The following is a 19,431-nucleotide window of genomic DNA, read 5'->3' on the forward strand; positions in this document are numbered from 1 at the left end:
TAACAAGGTAGTTACTTTCAACAAACAATTAGTTTCTCTTAGATTATCATGTATTGGAGACATTTTGAACACCTAAAGTGGATAATAAAATACAAAGATCTTAGTGTTATGCAAACATGACTTGAATTCAAGATCTAACACTTTCTAGCTGAGTAGCCTTTGGAAAATTCACTCATTTATTTGATGTTTAGTTTTAATCATCTCTAAAACAGAAAAATAAAACAGAATTTGCAGAGTTCTTATGAGTATTAAAAATAATGTTAATAATTTGTTATATTATCTAAGTATTAGAAAAAATGTTAATAATTAAATTAATGTAAAATAATATTAATAGTAATCATCCAGAAGATAGTGTCTTGAATGAGAGTCATTATTATTACTGGAGGTAGTAGGGATGCTGCTGGTGGAAGTTTTTGAGAATCTTCCCCATGTGGCCAAGATGGTGTTAATTCACACAAGCACCACTTAAGTCCCCATTACCTCAGGGCCATCGATTCCAGCCAGCCTCATGACACATGTGAGCCTTTGCCAGAGGAGGAGACCAGATGCATGAATGTGAACATGTGTCCTCCCATCTGTTAAGACCACTTGGTTGTTCATCCATTTTTATGTCCAGCTCTCAGTAAGTCAGCTGAAACCAGTGACTGATCAAAGAATGAGGAAAATCTAATTTTAGCAGGAAGCATTTCAAATGATGTTACAGTATTACTAGATAAAAAGCTTTACCTTTAAAACATTCATTTTCTGAAACTTCCTAGAAGACTATAAATGACAATTTTCTCTGAAATATCAAACTCTCAATATATTAGTATCTGAAGCCAAAATTATCCTTCAAGGAAAATTTGAGTATTTCCTAGGAAAACTATAAACAATTATAATTCTCAAGGAAAGCTCATTCACATTTCACATTTCTTATATACTTTTGAGCACTAAATTATATGTGATTACTCATGCATAGCAATGAAGAAAAGAGTTGACATTTATCAGTTTTATTTCAGACATATCAATGACCAAAATCAATGGTTCGATATCCCCCAATAAACAGATTCTACTTACTTTAGGCACACTCTAAAAGTCTCCTTATTCTATATCACCTTCATTCAGATTTTTTCTTCATCTCTTTTCCCATTCTACCTTAACTATGAACCCACCTACATAAGAATATTGGCACAAATAGTAAGCACATTTTTACAGAATGTGTGTGTTAACCAACTGCAGTTTACAATGCCAAAGTAGTCAGTCTATCCATCCACCATGAGCCAAGATTAGAGAAATACTGACACAGGTGAGTCTTCTGCCAACTCAGTCAAACTTGAGAAGCTTTCTTTTCTCGTGGCTACACTTTTTGGTCAACTTGCAGGAGACTATTTTCCTGCCACTCAGGGAAGTAATTAGGTGTTTATTAAATGTAAGTTTGGGCAGGATGAAGAATCATATCACAAAGGCAGGTGTACTCTAGTTCATGCTCCCACTCAGCACTGGAAACAATTTTCCATCTGTCAAAATTATATTCCAGAATCCCACGTAATATATTTTCACTAAATACTCATATAATAAATGAACCATAAAGTGAAAAATATGGTCTTACACATTGTTCTGTAGGTGGATGTCATGGTGATTTTAAAATACAAGATTTTATTTCTGAGTAAATTGAATTCTAGTTAAGTCAGGCTAACATCTTCAATAGTCTCACACACAGGAATGGGATAAAGATCTTATGTGGAATTGTTTAGACTAATGGTTGGAACTATGCTCACATGAAATATTTTACCCAAGCAAAATGCTTCTGAAAAGGTTCATGTGAATAATGCTTTTAAATGAGTTGTATATAAATTTAATTACATTTTAAACATGATAGGAGTGTTTTCTCTCTAAAGGAATCCTACAGCAAATTTCTTGTTATGTGAAAACAATTATTCCCTAATTTATTTGTTTGAGAAATCAGGCTTTTCATTCATTGGATTTACTTAAAAGCAAACTTGTCAAAGCAACATTTTAAAAATTTTGTGTCATTTAATATAGACCTTATTAAACAAATGAATTTGCTTTTGGACTAGAAACCTTATTTTTAATGAATCTGTGAATCACCTTATATAGTTCATGATAATGAAGTTATAACCAATAAATCATAAACCACTAAAATAATCTAGGCCTACAACTAAAATAACAAAAACAAACCAATAAATAGAGAAATAAACAAAACCACCACAATAATGAATGTAAACATAAATGACAACAAAATAAATAATTTTAGATAGTTTTTTTAGGATATGATCTCGTGTTTTATTATCATTTTTTAATCTGCTAAAAAAAAAGAAAGAAATGAAACTACATAACAAGTTTATATGATTTTGTGCACTTTCATTCAGCCCTCTTTTGGTGCAGCCCAATACTTGCATCTGAATGACTGTTAATAATGAGAATTGAATAGACCAAACAGAGAGAATTAGAAATGCACTTATATCAAAAGATTGGTCACTGTTGTGGAGGGGAATTGAGCATAGGCAATGGAGAACTGTTCTGATCATACTAAAAAGGTTGAGCCTATTCTAGAAATTTCTCTTTAAAAACTCAAATAACCTAGATAGTTCATTACAAGGATTTAGTCTTTTGTTAATATTTTAATTTAGATTTTCTGTTTAATAAGCAACACTTATTTATGACACCAAGAAACACTATGTCTTTTTATCATTCCAGAGAAATTTCAGTGTTTAGATTTTGAATATTATTAGTATAACTGTTTTGTAAATTTGTTTTCTGAATAATAAGTATGTCTTGCACCTATTTTTCTTTTTTAGAGTTTTCATCAAAATTCAGAGACTTCAGCAAAAGGTAAAACATGCATGTACCCAAATGTGCTTCTTTTTAAGTTATAGAACCAAAAATAAATAATTTTAAAAAAAAATTTTCATCCAAATATTATGGTAACACAAACACACACAAATGTTTTTTGAGGGAAAAATGCATTGCTAAAACTATTTTTATTGATGAAGCTATAATTCAGAGAGTGAATAACTATCCACACTCTCTAAACTTTTAACCTGCCTTTTTTTTAATATAGGAAAAGACAAGAGATCTATAAAAATGATAGGCATACTGAAAAATACCCTTATGACCATTTTAAGAAGCTGTAAAATGTTCTTTAGCTAATTCTATTTTGATGTAAGAATTTCAGGAAAGTAGCAGGTGTCTTTCTTCAAACTCACTGATTTAAAATTTAAAATCAAGCTCTGTTTGAAAGACCAATCTATCATGACAATCGGAGAATTTGTTTCTGTGATATAGTGTTCCCAGAGGCTCTGAGAAGCCCATAGAACTGCAAGCCACAGGCGGACTTTGCCTTCATAGAGGATAAACTAGTAGAGGAAAGAGTTTGGAATCGGGGAGAACTGGTTTTGAATTTCAACTCTGCCACTTTTTTACTTTATGATCTTAGATAATTAAACTCTTTGATCCTCAGTTTTCCTTATAGGCATTAAAGATGTAATAGTATTTAATGTGCAGGGTGTGGCCAGGGTTGTTCTTGTTCGCACAGGCAAATGGTATTTAGCAAATGAACACTCAGTATCTTCAAGGCAACGGACTCACATATGCTCAGCTAGCACCCTAGGATTCAGAGGTGATAGGGAAATGCAAATATTAACTGTGACCTATCCTCCATACCCTTAATCATTGTCAGTAGAAAGTTATGTACAAAGTGACATCCTTTCAACGCTAATTCTCACTGCTCAAAAGAAGACATTCAATTATATTTGAAGAACTGCCACTTCACATCACAGAGGAGAATAGGATGACAGAGGACAGAGAGAAAAAGACCTGTGCTAGTGGGAAAATTCCTGTTCCAGGCATTCATAAAACTCCATAATACCACAGAGGGAGCGAAGGTGGTGGGGTGGCCCTCCCCAACAATAATACTAACAGAAAGTTTAAGTGATAGAATGTGGAGTGAACAAGCCTGGAGTATGCCAACATGGAGCTAATCCTTCCTTCCTTTCTATTAGGAATGTTGGAATAAAATCCCTTCACTCATGTTTCTCAGAGATTGGAATGTGAGATCCCATAAAATTGCACAGGAATGCTCCCAGAGACTTATATTCTATATACTAAATCATCATAGATTCTAATTAATGTGTTTAATTGCATAAGTATTGTCATTGTTTCTTTATTTCATTATACTAGAACATTTTTTTCCAAAGTAAAATCAGGGGTAATAAACATTAGCCCTCCGTCTTTCGCCATCAAGCCCAGTATCTTTGGTGCTTAATACATTTCTAATGATCTTTGAAATGCATTCTTCATGAAATGCATTTGAGCCCTAACCGGTTTGGCTCAGTGGATAGAGCGTTGGCCTGTGGACTGAAACGTCCGATTCCGGTCAAGGCCATGTACCTGGGTTGTGGGCACATCCCCAATAGGAGGTTTACAGGAAGCAGCCGATCGATGTTTCTCTCTCATCAATGTTTTTAACTCTCTATCCCTCTCCCTTCCTCTCTGTAAAAAAAATCAATTAAAAAAAAGAAAAGAAATGCATTTGGAAGTAAAGCATAATGCATAGACACATATCTATGTACTGCCTGGAAGAAGCAAATTATAACCAAAGTCTGTATATATACCCCAAAAAGCAAAGAGTAGAGTTTGAGTAATTATTGAAATAATTACGAGTCCCCCAAATATATGCTGGCTCTTGAATTAATGGGATCTCTGGCCTCACTTTATGATCTGTTTTGTGTGTGTATTCATTTGCACAACTTTGGGGATTATTAACAAGAAGTCTGTTCTTCTGCTTCAGAGTACCAACAGTACAAGTCGGGGACCAGGACACAGATGTTTCTATGAGTGTGTGATTCTTTACGGCCTGTTGTTCAGTAGAATCCCTGTGGGTTGGTCTCCTGAGTGCGATGATGCTCCTTTTAGGACTATTTTATGCTGCTGTCTTGCTCTGTCTCATTAATTGCTACTGCTGATTTCTCAGAGAATTTTAATTAGAGCTCTATCACTGAGCTTGTCCTCTCTGGCTGTTTCACTAAAGGGCACAATTTTAAAAAATACAGCAAATAAGTAAAATGTGGCCATCTAATAAAATTCCTAAGAAATTACAAAATAGCTAAGTGAATAACAGCACCTATTGAACAACATAAAACGTTTAGTTATGGACAGAGAGCTACTGAGGGACAGGATGTGGGAAGAAGTCGACGCTGAAGCTGACCTCTCTCCCGAGTATCCAAACGCCTGTGCCTTGGGACACTGCAGTCCGCAAGGGTGTTTGCTGACCACTGTCCCTGCCCAACCCCTGGGATCTGGATAAGAACTGGTGTCCAAGCCGGACCGCTGCAAAGCAAGGCCATGGCCATGCAGCCCATCTTCCTCATCAGGCGCTCCCACGACCACTTGGACACTTTCCTGGAAAAGGACTGCACCCTGACCCACTGAGTCTCCAACTTGTCAACTCGGGATTGACGTTTAACAAAGCCATTCCTTCCTCCAAGTCGGGAGCCACAGAGACCATCCACATCATCAGCAAACACCTGCCAGGCAGCTGAGGGAAGGCACCCGCCTCATGCCACAGGCCCGGGTCTGAATGGAAGCTGGAGGCTGTGCAGTGGTACCAAAAGGGGCCCAGATCGAAACCGAATTTCGGAACTACTGGCTCTTGAATTAATGAGATCTGGCTCTTGAATTAATCAGGGGTCATGAACAGCAGGAGGACGGTTACAGTGTCTTCATCTGCCACATCAACCTCGTCCACTAACGCCATCCCAGCGTGCTGCGCCAGTTCCCCTAAGAAGGTTGGCTCTGCCTCTCCCTCGACTTGGGCAGCGTTGCCCACCTGGTGGCTCAGGAGCACTCAGTACCCCTGGGGACACGTGGTCGCGGTGTCTGACAAGTGTCCTGCTCCGCCCACTAAGAACGGCCCTGCCCTTGGTCTTCCTTCCCGGGGCCCTGCTGTAATGGAATTACATCTCATTCTTCAGTAGGCGCTGGCAGAAGAGAAACATCTACAATGCGGCGTTTTGACACTTATTATCTGACCCGGGATGGAAAAAGGAAACATTCGGTTGAGGTCAGACTGATTTTTCCGCATGGTTTTCTGCCAGACTCTCACCTACCAGGACGAGACAGTGGGGTTTAAGAAGAAGGGCTGATTCCAGGCCTGGGTGAGGCCTGACAGATGGGACCCGGGGCAGATCCCCACTGAGAGGTCTTTGGCCCTGACCAAGCTCGCCATGTGACTCCTGCCCCCTTCTACATTCTGTCGCACCAGGCAAGGGGACCCTGTCCCTATTTTGTTCATCAAGGAGGAAGAAGAGGAAACCAGACATTTCATGCGTAACATTTCGCTGCATACATTCTTTTCGTTTCTTAAATCCCTTGTGTCACTTGACTGTTTGTCGAAGGTTGTTTTCATCTGGGTAAAAAAATAATGTTTGAGCTTTTACAATAGGAGTTTATTCTTCATTTAATTTTTAAAATACTACTATAGTTGAATATCAAAACAAAACAATTGCAAGTAGTGAGTATTTTAAAGATTCCAATCCTGCAGCCATTCGTTGCTGCCTGTAAAATGCCAGCAGTGAATGCTGTGCCCTGGCCCATTAAGAGGTTTGACACCGAACCCGAGGATGCTGTTCCCCGTCCTCAGAAGCGTCTCCAATGTAATGGTGCCATCTTTCCTGACGTGGATCGAAGGCCACCAGTTCTACCTGGTACATTTCGTCAGACTCTTTTACTTCCTCTCAGGCAGGAATTTTTCCAGCAAAGAGAGTTTATCAGGAGAAAAAAAAGTCATTCTCAGGAAAGCTTACCTTGCATTCCTTAATTAGGTGACTCTTTTCACATGCTGTCATTGAACTGCTAGTCCCTGTTCTTAGTCTTTTTTTTTTTTTTCTATTTTTCTTCCTTCATGACACTTCAGGTCACTTTTAGGAAAAATCGATAGATGCCCTTTAAATAATCAGTGATACAAGTCCAGTAAAACTTTATTTTGATTTTGACTAGATGTAGTAAACATCATAAATCATTCATTTCAAGCTTATTTCAGCTTCTAGCCATGTACTAACACTATTCTTTATTCATAGGAGGGCAAGGTATGCTATATGATTAGTGTTTAGTGAATGGTAAATGCCATAGCATAATCGAATTTATTATGAGTAACTTTTAGATGAAATTTGTTAGAAGAACTTATAGGCCATGTAGCAAACATGCCCCTTTTTTTGCGAATTCCAAATGATAACTTAAAACAAACATGATTTCAAATGACAGTTGATCAGAATCCCAAATTAATAATTAAAAACTCTGATTTGTGTTAAACGTTGTGCTTCTAAAATTTCTGCAGCTGAAGATATGAAAGCCCATTGATTATCAATACTATTAGCGCCTAACCCAGGCTGCGTATGGAGAGCCAGATGGCTAATTGGCTTCAGTTGGAGGAGGGTCATTTTAATTAAATTTTACTTAAATTTTATTATAAAACATTTCAGAGTTATAATAGACAGCTAATGATAAATATGGCCCTTCACAGATGACCTAATTTCTATCATTTCCCCCCCTAGGCTTGATAGAAAAAGTGACAACTGAACTGTCCACATCCATTTACCAGCTAATTGATGTCTATTGCAACAGCTTTTATACAGATTTCCAGCCTCTAAATATACCTGTTATTGTTTCCTGTGTAAATCCTGGGCTCCATTCCCACCTTAGCTTCACAGTATATGCAGCTCACAATATTCCAGAGACCTGGGTGCACGGGTGAGTGGTGGTGAATTTTTCACAAAAGTGTTAATTAATATTTACATAGCTTCTAATTACAGCATAATTTTTCTTGTTCTTATTTGCAAGGGCAAGTATTTCATAATTTTTTTACTGTAATCAGAATATATCTATGCTTATTCTTAAAATCATTTTTAAAACCTTTTTTCTTAATTAGTACTCCTTTTCCATCAAGTCTTCTCCCATTCTTTGTATTAAAAATGACTGCATGTGATCAATATATTGTTATGGAAACGGAAAATGCTCATCCTATCTTAAAATTTTGTTTTTAGGTTTGAATCTAAATAACTAGTGCCAATTCACAGACGAGAGAGAGAGAGAGAGAGAGAGAGAGAGAGAGAGAGAGAGAGAGGTCACACACATACAGGAAGACGAAGAGTAATTAAAAATAGAAAAAAAATTCACTCTGATCCCCATCAAGTCATGACAGTTTGTGAGATCAGTATCTTGATAACGTGGAAATTAGCCAAAGTTACTTTAGTTACAAAAGAAATTAACCATAATTATGCATGGAGCATCACCAGAATTTAGGTTAATTCTATCACATAGTATTTTCTTGAATAGCATAGAGTAATATTTTTAATTCCTTATGTTAAATCTATATGATCATATTGATTAAGTCAATTAAAGTTGTTAAGAAAACAGTTTTGCCAGATAGAATATTCTTGATTGACATTTTTTTCTTTTAGAACTTGGAATATATCAGCCCACTTTCTTTTGACCTGCAAGGTTTCTGTGGAGAAATCTGCTGATAAACTTATGAGATCTCTCTTTTACATTGGCGGGTCGCTTTTCTCTTGCTTGACCAATTGGTTATTCACAAGTGTTTGTTCTCAGAGGCCCCAAACTGGCACCCATTCCTATTTAGCACTCAAATAGTAACCATTCACTTGGGTAGATACCTAAAATGTCTGAGTGCTGGATATATGTTGCAGTCTTTTCTTTCCCACCCCAAGGGAAGGCCAGGAGGTGGGAGCTTCCTTCTGATTTGTTTGGATGAGGGGCTCTGGAAAATAAATACCATGAATTTTCTTACTGATTTCTATGTGGTTTTGAACTTGCCTGTGGTGCAGGAGCCTCTTAACTTTTTTCTGGATTGTTCTCAAAGGGAATAGATTCATGTATTACTTTTGAATCGGTGTCTCCATGGGGGAAGGAGGATCTGGGGCTTCCTATTCTGCCTTCTTGCTGACATCACCCAACATAAATTCTTAAAGTCATTTTTAAATCAAACTTCATACAAGCAAACAGCACTTTATCATTTGACGTTTAACTATAACAATAATTGACCCATATAGAAAATTTGTTTCTGGATAGTATTCAGCTTATTGAATCAATGTTATTTCTTTTTAGATATAAAGCGTTTTCTTTTTCCTGTTGGCTTACTTATGCTGGAAAGAAGCTGTTCCAAGTGAGAAACTACAGAAATATTCCAATAAAGAAATTGTTCTTTTTCTTGGTCAACTGGAATGAAACGTAAGTTTAATCTTTTCTCTGGCAGGATTATTTATCTAATAAAGATCAGAGGTTTGTTTGTTTGTTTTTGTTTAAGTGAAGCATGTGATTTAAAAAAAATGTTGCCAGTTGATTTGTTTCGGTGATGTGATAAATATGCTAGGGCTAATAGATAACTGATTGTTCAACTCAACAGATTAAAAGTCCATTTAAAAACCTAGACAAGTGTCCAATCCACATTATCTAACTGATCAAACAAGGAAATTGGAAAAGGGAGAATTATTAATCATTCACAGACTGTGGATAAAAGAATACCTTCTATTTGGAGTTGGAGGGAGGTAGATTCCAGATATAACAAAGATGGAAGAAATTAACAAATAACGTATGTAATCTCCATTTCCTCACAAAAGCCAATTGGTACAAATTTGTTTAAACAATCAGGTATTTTGACAGTAATTACCTGTGCATTGTATAGAATGCCACCGAATTTGGGGTGGCTGGCTCCTACTTCCCCATTTTATAGAACTTTATTAGATCAATAAGGAAAAGTACCTTCTTGACATTATCCTGGCCTGCCTCCTCTCCTCTGTTTCCCTCAGCTCAAGCCCTCATTTTAATTAGAATCTCAGGGGACTCATAAACTACCATCTATGACTCTTTTCATGGTTACTGATTCTTTTTCCTGCTGTTCCTATTACACTAACCCTTTATCATTCGGTCATTTTTCCAGGTATCCATTGTTCATTGAGAGTCAATTTTCTTCCCATTTCAAGTAGAAGAAAATGCCTCAGTTCACTCTCCATCAGACCTTTCCGAAGGTCTGGCTTTCTTGGGAGATCATTTGATTCCCAAAATTGTACTTTTCTAATGATAGTTGACACAATTTCTAGAAGTCCTATGATGCCATTAGATGACACCGTTTATCTCACTGTTAGTGTTATCTCAATCAATGGAGACATGTCCTGAGACAAAGCATATGAGCTTCAATTCTTACATACTCCCTGGTCGTTCAATCCCAAAGCAAATCTTCCTTATTCTAGGACTGTGATACCCTTGTCTCGCCCATTTTGGTTAAGTTCTTAATTACTCTGACCAAATGCCTGACCCTCAATTATAAAATCCCATTCCATTGCACAGAGTCACTTCTGCTTGTAACATTCTTCAGTGGTTTCCAATTCCCATAAGGTAAAATACAAGTCATTTATCCTAGCACACAAGGCCGCTGTGGTTTTGCCCCTGCCTGTCTCTGAATCTTCATCTGGGAGTTAGCCCTACTCTTGCCCCTGTACCCAGCCTCTCCCTGTATCTGATCTGCTTACCCTAAATATGAACTGAGAAATTTCACCTCTGCTCAGGGTCCTTCATTTGCCCCCACTGTCCTTGAGAACGCCTAATTGTTTTTCAATTGGGTGTTCTCAAGGACTCTTCTACCTTCTCTATAAACCCTTTCCTGTATCATTCAAAAAGTGGCCACCTTTTTTTATTTGTCAATTAGTCAAACCTCAAACTACTCCTTTATGGTCCTCTACTGAATGTATTTGTTTATATAGCTGTTTGTTTCTGCTAAATAATAAAAAGACCTTTTTTACTTTTGTTTTTTAATTTTATTTTAAAATTTGTTATTGTATCTTTAACAGCACCAGACAGAATAAGAGGCCAGTTAAGTGTTGCTGGGCAAATGAATGAATTTTGTGTAATAAGTGACTCCTCAAAAATGTTATCAAGCTCAATTACTAAAATTAGTCTTCTTAACTAATTAAAACTTATTACTGGTTGTTTCAAAAATCAGATTCATTTTCATATGACAGCTATGTTCCATCATTTAAACAATTTAAGAGAAAAATCTAATTCAAAAGTCAATTTCAAAGAAAAAATATCAAAATAAATTAAAGATAATTAGTGTTGTTGGAATAAGTACTTTGATATGTTTTTCTTCTCTTCCTTCAAGACTGCACAAGTGTTCTATTTCCTGGGAGAATTATTTGATTTCCCTAGTAGTTAGTTACTTCAATCCAAAATTATTTTTGTTTTATATAATTTTTATAAAAAATATTTATTTACCATTTTTAGTGCCTGTAGCATTCTTTATATATTTTATTAACATGTGCCATTATACTATAATCAATTGTACATTCCATTATTGTACTATAAATTTACAGATAACAACTGTATTGTTTAATAATATGTGGCATAGATTTTTGACTACCTATTATATTTTAATCATCATAGTATAACCCCCAAATATATTATCTCATCTCAACTTAAAAACAAAAATATATAGCAGGTATTGTCATATCCATTTTACAGATCAGCATATTGATGTTTACAAAGGTTAATTAACTTGCCCCAAGTTCCACAATCAATAAATTGCATAACTGTTACTCAGACCCACTCTGTCTCCAAAGCTAATGTTTTACAGTGATTCCCAAACTGTTTCTTACAACATATAAAATCTTAGGCAGAGTATTTATATTCTAAAATAGTTATCATATCTTAAGTTAAAAACAAGCCTGGCCAGTTTGAGTCAGTGGTTGAACATAGACCTATAAATCAGGAAGTCATGGTTCAATTCCAGGTCAGGGCATATGCCCCAGTTGTGGGCTCTATCCCCAGTGTGGGGCATTCAGGAGGTGGCAGATCAATGATTCTCTCTTTCAATTGATGTTAATATATATATATATATATATATACAGCACATGTAAACTAAAATTCTGTGGTACACCAAAAAATACATTACAGTTTTTGAAGATTTGACCAAAGAAAATATAGGTATAATTTTGATTGATTTACAAAAAACAATAATAAGGTAATTTCCTACACTTTTTGCTCCATAGTGACTTTTTTAAAAATCAGGCGCCTATATGTGTATATAAGGATTTCTGGTACAAAGAATTAACCAATCAGATGCAACCTTATTATGCCATATACCCATTAAGATGCAACTCTATTATATGACCTATACTGTATATGTATGCTTCAAGATAGGGCATTCACGCTGTACAGCTATTGTTGTGTTGATTGTCACCATTTTTTTTATTTGACAATCTAAAGGAAAAGAGGTCAGTGCCCCAGACTAAAGAGTCAGGCATTGCATGTTTTAAAAATTCTTATGGCACACGGATTGAAAACTGCTGCTCTACTTCATTCTCCCACCAACAGCCACCACCCCATTCTTTTCTCTGCTTTGTAGTAAAACCCTTCCAAAGAGTTGTCTGTGTTCACTTTCTTCCATTTTTTTCTCTGCTCTAAAACATATTCCAATCAGGCTTTCATCACCTCTGCTCATCTGAAATTGCCCATTAGAGTCACCAGTGACCTGCTTAGTTAAATCTAATATTTGTTTCTCGATCTTCATCTTACATATTTATTAGGAATAGCTGTCATTGTTGATCTCACCCTCCATATTTAAATATGCTCTACACTTGTCTCCTACATTCTTTTAGCTTTCCTCCTCCCTCACTAGACATACCTTCTCAGTCTTCTGTTCTTCTCCCAGACACTGTGCTTAATTGTCTAAGCCCTTAAGCTTACTCTCTGTTGTTGCTATTCTCAGTCCTTTAATTTGCTCTTATAGTCACATAGCTTTAAATGCCATCTATATACCAACAACCTCCAAATTTATATCACTAACCCAGGCATCAGTCACAAACTCCACATTTACACATGCAACATGTATAATACTGAACTCTCAGTCTTATATTCTAAACTTTGTCCACCCATAGATGGCCACTGTGGGTGATCATTTTCAGTTCCAGTTGTTCGGGTCAAATCCTTAACCTCAATCTCCTACTCTCAGACACTGTGTCCAGGAAATCCTATTGGCTCTCTCCTCAGAACGTTTCCAGGAAATTACTTCTCATCATTTTCCTTGGTCTCGACCACCATCATCTCTTTCCTCTATTACCACAGTAGCCCAATAATGGTCTCCCTGCTTCCCTTGTACCTTTATAATCCTTTTCACACACCAGCTAAAGTGACCTTTTCTAAAATGTAAGTCAGGCCATGTTTAAAAATCCTGAATTGACTTCCTGTTTCACTCAGACTAAAGTCAAAGTCCTTACAATGGTCTATTGTTATATGTCAGTATTAAAGGAGAGTTCTAAAATGTGTGACTTTTTAAATCTCCCATTTCACTATTAAAAATTTACTGGGATTTTAGGAAAAGTATCTCTTATAGAAGAAAAATTGTTGAAGGAAAATTTAATGTTCACTCATTTTTCAGTAGTAGAGTAAGGAAAATATATGATTCAAACACAAGGTCGGTGCCAGCTGCTTGGATAAAAAGAAGCAATCTGACTTCACTTATCGAATTGCCTCTTAAAGTATTTTTTCTTCCTTTCTTTGTCTAAAAGTTCATTCCTTTGATTTTTCAATAGCCATGTAGAAGTTGCAAGAAAAGATTTCCCAGTGAATGTGAGATTATTCTGGCTTTAAAAATCCATATGTATTCAAGAAATAAATAACTATTTAGGAAGCATGTATTCTTGCCCCAGAAGAATTTATTTTCATTAATAAAAAATGACAGCATGGAGATTGGCAGTAACTATCCACTGTAACCTATCGAATTTTTGTCATTTTTAATATAAAAAGCTCACTAATATGTGAAATTATACATGAAGAAGCCAGACTCAATAGGAAAAAAGAACATTCTAGATTATCTGAAGAATAAAGTGAATTTATAGCTTCCATTCTTACACAGAAATATGAAACCTGAATAGAAAGCCAATTACAAGTAAAAGAGAGAACATTCAGGAAATTGCTGTGCATTCCACAGGATCATTAACATTTTGTATTGATTTTCAGAGCTTCTTTTAAGTTGATAAATATGCTGATATTATCTTTAATGAATATTATGAGTATTAAAGAATATGAAAGAAATACTTTCAGTTTTAGCTGTCTAAACATATAACAATTTAATTTTTAGTAATGTAAATGTTATTAATCTTTAATAATAGAATTTATTTACTCTACTGATTGAATAATAAATATAATGCAGGTATACAACCTACCATTTTCCACATATAGTGTTTTGTAATTTTCATTCCATATTATGGATAAGGAAAAGCAATGCTTAAAAAGGTTAAATTCATTGCTCAAGGAAGAACATCTTATTGGTCATGGAGCCACTATTTAAATGTAGTTGTATACAGATCCAAATCTCTGACTCATCCTCTTCACACATAGTTTACATATTGACATCTCAGATTTATTCTTAATTTAATGACATCATGTCCTAAATTACGTATTTCAGTTAAAGGCATCCACTAGAATATAATCTAGAAGCCTAGAACTCATCTTTAACTCTTCATTGTCCTGTTCCACTAATATGCTATCAGTCAAATAGTAATTATCCATTTTACCTCTAAAATAGTTCCTTCTGTCTTTCCTTTTCTTCGCTGCTATATTACCACCCTAGATCTGGACCTTTTCATTTCTGGGAATAGCATCTTGGAGAAAGGGATATGTACTTCCACAACATCAGTTATGGTCACTGGGCTAAATTAATTTCTCCTTATTCCTGAGGTTGGATGCTGCCAACCACTCACAAAAGGGGGTTACCAATGTCTTATTTGACACTTTGATTAAGGACTGCTCCCTAGTATTCTGATTAGACAGCCAATTCTTAGTGCAAGAGGATGCTTAATAATACCTGAGGCCTCAGCTGGGCTAACCTCAATCAGCAATTTCCAATTGGATAATAGGCTTTGTTCATCATCCTATCTAATAAAGACAGAATATGCAAATTGACTGTAACTCCACAACAAAGATGGCAGCACCCACAGCCAATAAGGAGGGAATATGCAAATTGACATGACAGGACAAGAGGCGGAAGACAGCTCTGGCCGGAGTAAAGTTGGAAAGGCGGCTCCAGGCTGGAGCGAAGGTGGTGCCGGTAGCCAGGGGAAGGAAGGCCTATTCTTGCACGAATCTTTATGCATCAGGCCTCTAGTCAATCTATAATAATAAAAGCATAATATGCTAATTAGACCGGACAGCCGAACGACCTTCCGGATGTCATTCCACATGAAGCCACCACAGCGGGGGCCAAGGCAGAGATGGTTAGGGGCAATCAGGCATGCAGGCAGAGTGGTTAAGAGCGATTAGGCAGGCAGGCAGGCAGGCAGGCGAGCAGTTAGGGGCAATCAGGCAGTTAGGCAGGCGAGTGGTTAGGAGTGATCAGGCAGACAGGCAGAGGGATTAGGGGTGATGAAGCAGGCAGGCAGAGTGGTTAGGGGCAATCAGGCAGGCAGGCAGGTGAGCAGTTAGGAGCCAGCGGTCCCACATTGAGAGAGGGTGCAGGCTGGGCTGAGGGACCCCTTCCCCCCACCCCCTGCCGTGCATGAATTTTGTGCACCAGGCCTCTAGTCCTCTAATAATTACCCATTGTTGACATCAAAGATCAACTGGGAAATACAAGGACAGTAGATTTTGTTCATATTCCTCATACCTTAAGCCATCAGATATCACTCAATCTAAGCTGCCTCTTTTGCTCTCCCAGTCACTTTCTCTTCTTTCCATCCCTTGGTGAATCTGTTTTCATGGATCTCCCCCTATCTACCTATCTCTGTTCCAAATTTCCTATTTCTCTCTAGCCTTCTCATCTTCTAGTAAACATATTCTCCCACCTCAGTCTTTTGAAAAATACATATTTCATCTCTTTGTCTCACAAATAGATCTCTTCTAAAGACCATACTTATCTTGAGGCTCTTATCATAGAACCTAGTCATTTCTTCTTTTTTTTATATATGTTCAACTCTTTTTTTAAAATTCTTTATTGTTTAAAGTATTAAATATGTCTCCTTTTTCCCCCATTGACCTCTCCCCGGTGATCCCAGCACATGCAATCACCCCCCTACTGTATGTGTCCATTGGTTATACTTATATACAGGCATACAAGCCCTTTGGTTGATCTTTTACCCCTTCCCCCCCCCCCCCCCCGCCACCCTACCTTGCATTCCGTCTGAAGTTTGATGGTCTGTTTGATGCTTCTCTGTCTCTGGATCTATTTTTGTTCATCAGTTTATGTTGTCCATTATATTCCACAAATAAGTGAAATTATATGATATTTATCTTTCTCCGACTGGCTTAGCATAATGCTCTCCATGTCCATCAATGCTGTTGAGAATGATAAGAGTTCTTTCTTTTTTACAGCAGTGTAGTATCTCATTGTGTAGATGTACCACAGGTTTTTAATCCACTCATCTGCTGATGGGCACTTAGGCTGTTTCCAAATCTTAGCTATTGTAAATTGTGCTGCTATGAACATAGGGGTACATATGTTCTTTCTGATTGGTGTTTCTGATTTCTTGGGATATATTCCTAGAAGTGGGATTACTAAGACAAATGGAAATTCCATTTTTAATTTTTTGAGGAAACTCAAAAATTTTGTTTTCCAAAGTGCACCAGTCTACATTCCCACAAGCAGTGCACAAGGGTTCCTTTTTCTCCACATCCTCACCAGCACTTGTAATTTATTGATTTGTTGATGATAGCCATTCTGGCAGGTGTGAGATGGAACCTCATTGTCATTTTGATTTGAATCTCTCAGATGATTAGTGACTTTGAGCATGTTTTCATATGTCTCTTGCCTTCTGTATGTCCACTGAAAAAGCATCTATTTAAGTCCTTTGCCCATTTTTTTATTGGATTGTTTATCTTCCTTTTGTTAAGATGTATGAGTTCCCTATACATTTTAGAGATTAGGCCCTTATAGGAGATAACATTGGCAAATATGTTCTCCCATGCAGTGGGCTTTCTTGTTGTTTTGTTGATGGTTTCTTTTGCTGTGCAGAAGCTTTTTATTTTGATGTTGTCCCATTGGTTTATTTTCTCCTGAATTTCCATTGCCCTAGGAGCTGTATCAGATCTTGCTATGACATATGTCTGATATTTTGCTGCCTATGGATTCTCCTAAGATTTTTATGGTTTCCCATCTTACATTTAAGTCCCTTATCCACTTTGAGTTTATTTTTTTGCATGGTGTAAGTTGGTTGTCTAGTTTAATTATTTTGCATGTATCTGTTCAATTATAACAACACCATTTATTGAAGAGACTGTCTTGATTCCATTGCATGCCTTTGCCTTCTTTGTCAAATATTAATTGAGCATAATGGCTTGGGTTGATTTCTGGGTTCCCTGTTCTGTTCCATTGGTCTATATGTCTGGTCTTGTGCCAGTACCAGGCAGTTTTGAATACAGTGGCTTTGTAATATAGCTTGTTATCTGGTATTGTGATCCCTCCAACTTGATTCTTTTTTTTTAAGATTTCTGCAGCTATTTGGAGTCTTTTGTTATTCCATATGAATTTTTGGAGAGTTTTTTCTAGGTCTGTGAAATATGCTATTGGTATTTTAATTGGGATTGCATTAAATCTATAGATTGCTTTGATTAGTATGGACATTTTGTTGATGTTGATTTGACCAATCCATGAACATGGTATATACTTCCATTTGTTTATATCTTCCTCTATTTCTTTTTTCAATGTCCTGTAGTTTTCTGAGTACAGATCTTTTTCATCCTAAGTTAAGTTTAGTCCTAGGTATTGTAATTGTTTTGGTGCAATGGTAAAAGGGATTGTTTTTTGTTTATTTGTTTGTTTCTCTTTCAGTGAGTACATTATTGCATATAAAAAAGCCATAGATTTCTGGGTGTTAATTTAGTATCCTGCTACGTTGCCAAATTCATTTATTAATTCTAGTCTGTTTTTTTTATGGAGTCTTGGGGTTTTCTATGTACAATATCTTGGCATCTGTGAATAATGACAGTTTTGCTTCTTTTTTTCCAATTTGGATGCCTTTTATTTCTTCTTCTTGTCTAATCCTATGGCTAGCACTTCCAGTACTATGTTGAACAGGAGTGGTGAAAGGGCATCCCTGTCTTATTCCTGTTCTTATATGAAATGGTTTTAGTTTTGCCCATTGAGCATGATGTTGGCTGCAGTTTGTCATATAAGGTTTTTATTATGTTGAGGTATGATCCTTCTATTCCCACTTTGCTGAAGTTTTTTTTTTTTTTTTAATCAGGAAAGGGTGTTGGATTTTGTCAAATATCATTTCTGCATTAATTGATATGACTATGTGATTTTTATCTCTCAATTTGTTTATGTGATGTATCATGTTTATTAATTTGTGGATATTGTACCATCCTTGTATCCCTGGAATAAATCCCACTTGGTCATGGTGTATGATCTTCCTAATGTAATGCTGAATATGATTTGCTGGGATTTTGTTGAGAATTTTAGCATCTATGTTCATTAGAGATATTGACCTGTAATTCTCTTTCTTTGTAGTATCTTTATCTGGTTTGAGGATTAGGGTAATGCTGGCTTCATAGAAAGAGCTTGAAAATGTTCCTTCCTCTTGAATTTTTTGGAATAGTCTGAGGAGGATAGGTTTTAGTTCTCCTTTGAATGCTTGGTAAAACTCACCTGTTAAGCCATCCGGCCCAAGCTTTTGTTTGCTGGAAGTTTTTTGACTACTGCTTCCATTTCCTTCATAGTTATCAGCCTATTCAGATGTTTTAATTCTTCCTGATTGAGTTCTGCAAGGTGGTATTTTTCTAGGAATATGTTCATTTCTTCTAGGTTGTCCAGTTTTTTGGAGAGAGTTGTTCATAGTATTTATTTTTACAATCCTTTGTATTTCTTTGGGTTCTGTTCTTATTTCACCTCTTTCATTTCTGACTTTATTTATTTGGGTCCTCTTTCTTTGCTTCTTGGTGAGCCTGCCTAGAGGTTCATCAATCTTGTTTATCCTTTCAAAGAACCAGCTCTTGGTTTCATTGATCTTTTGTATTGTTTTTTTTTGGCCTCTATGTCATTTATTTCCACTCTGATCTTTATTATTTCCTTCCTTCTACTCGCCCTGGGCTTTTTTTGTTGCTCTTTTTCTAATTCTTTAAGTTGTAGGGTTAGATAACTTATTACCAGTTTTTCTTGTTTTTTATGGTAGGCCTATAATACTATGAACTTCCCTCTCAGGACTGCTTTCACTATGTCCCATAGATTTTGGGGATTGTTGTGTTTTCATTGTCATTTGTTTTAGGATGTTTTTTATGTCTTCTTTTATCTCTTTGGTAACCCAATAATTGTATAACATGTTATTTAGCCTCCAAGTGTTTGAATTTTTTGATTGTTTTTATTGTAGTTGATTTCTAATATTATGCCATTGTAATCTGAGAAGATGCTTGATATGATTTCAGTCTTCTTGA

General features: G+C 36.3%; 1 protein-coding gene across 1 annotated transcript in view; it reads left to right on the top strand.

Annotated features, from left to right (window-relative positions):
* Nucleotides 1–19,431, top strand: part of PIK3C2G (phosphatidylinositol-4-phosphate 3-kinase catalytic subunit type 2 gamma) — a gene marked incomplete at both ends in the record, with an annotated part of 264,212 nt that overhangs the window by 44,431 nt on the left and 200,350 nt on the right. The window contains 3 exons of the mRNA XM_079775257.1: nucleotides 2,799–2,832; nucleotides 7,551–7,746; nucleotides 9,121–9,243. Coding sequence (XP_079631383.1) covers nucleotides 2,799–2,832; nucleotides 7,551–7,746; nucleotides 9,121–9,243 — 353 coding nt within the window. The remainder of the gene's footprint in view (nucleotides 1–2,798; nucleotides 2,833–7,550; nucleotides 7,747–9,120; nucleotides 9,244–19,431) is intronic.

This window comes from Cnephaeus nilssonii (assembly GCF_951640355.1).
Source record: "Cnephaeus nilssonii genome assembly, chromosome: 6".
Lineage (NCBI taxonomy): Eukaryota > Metazoa > Chordata > Mammalia > Chiroptera > Vespertilionidae > Cnephaeus > Cnephaeus nilssonii.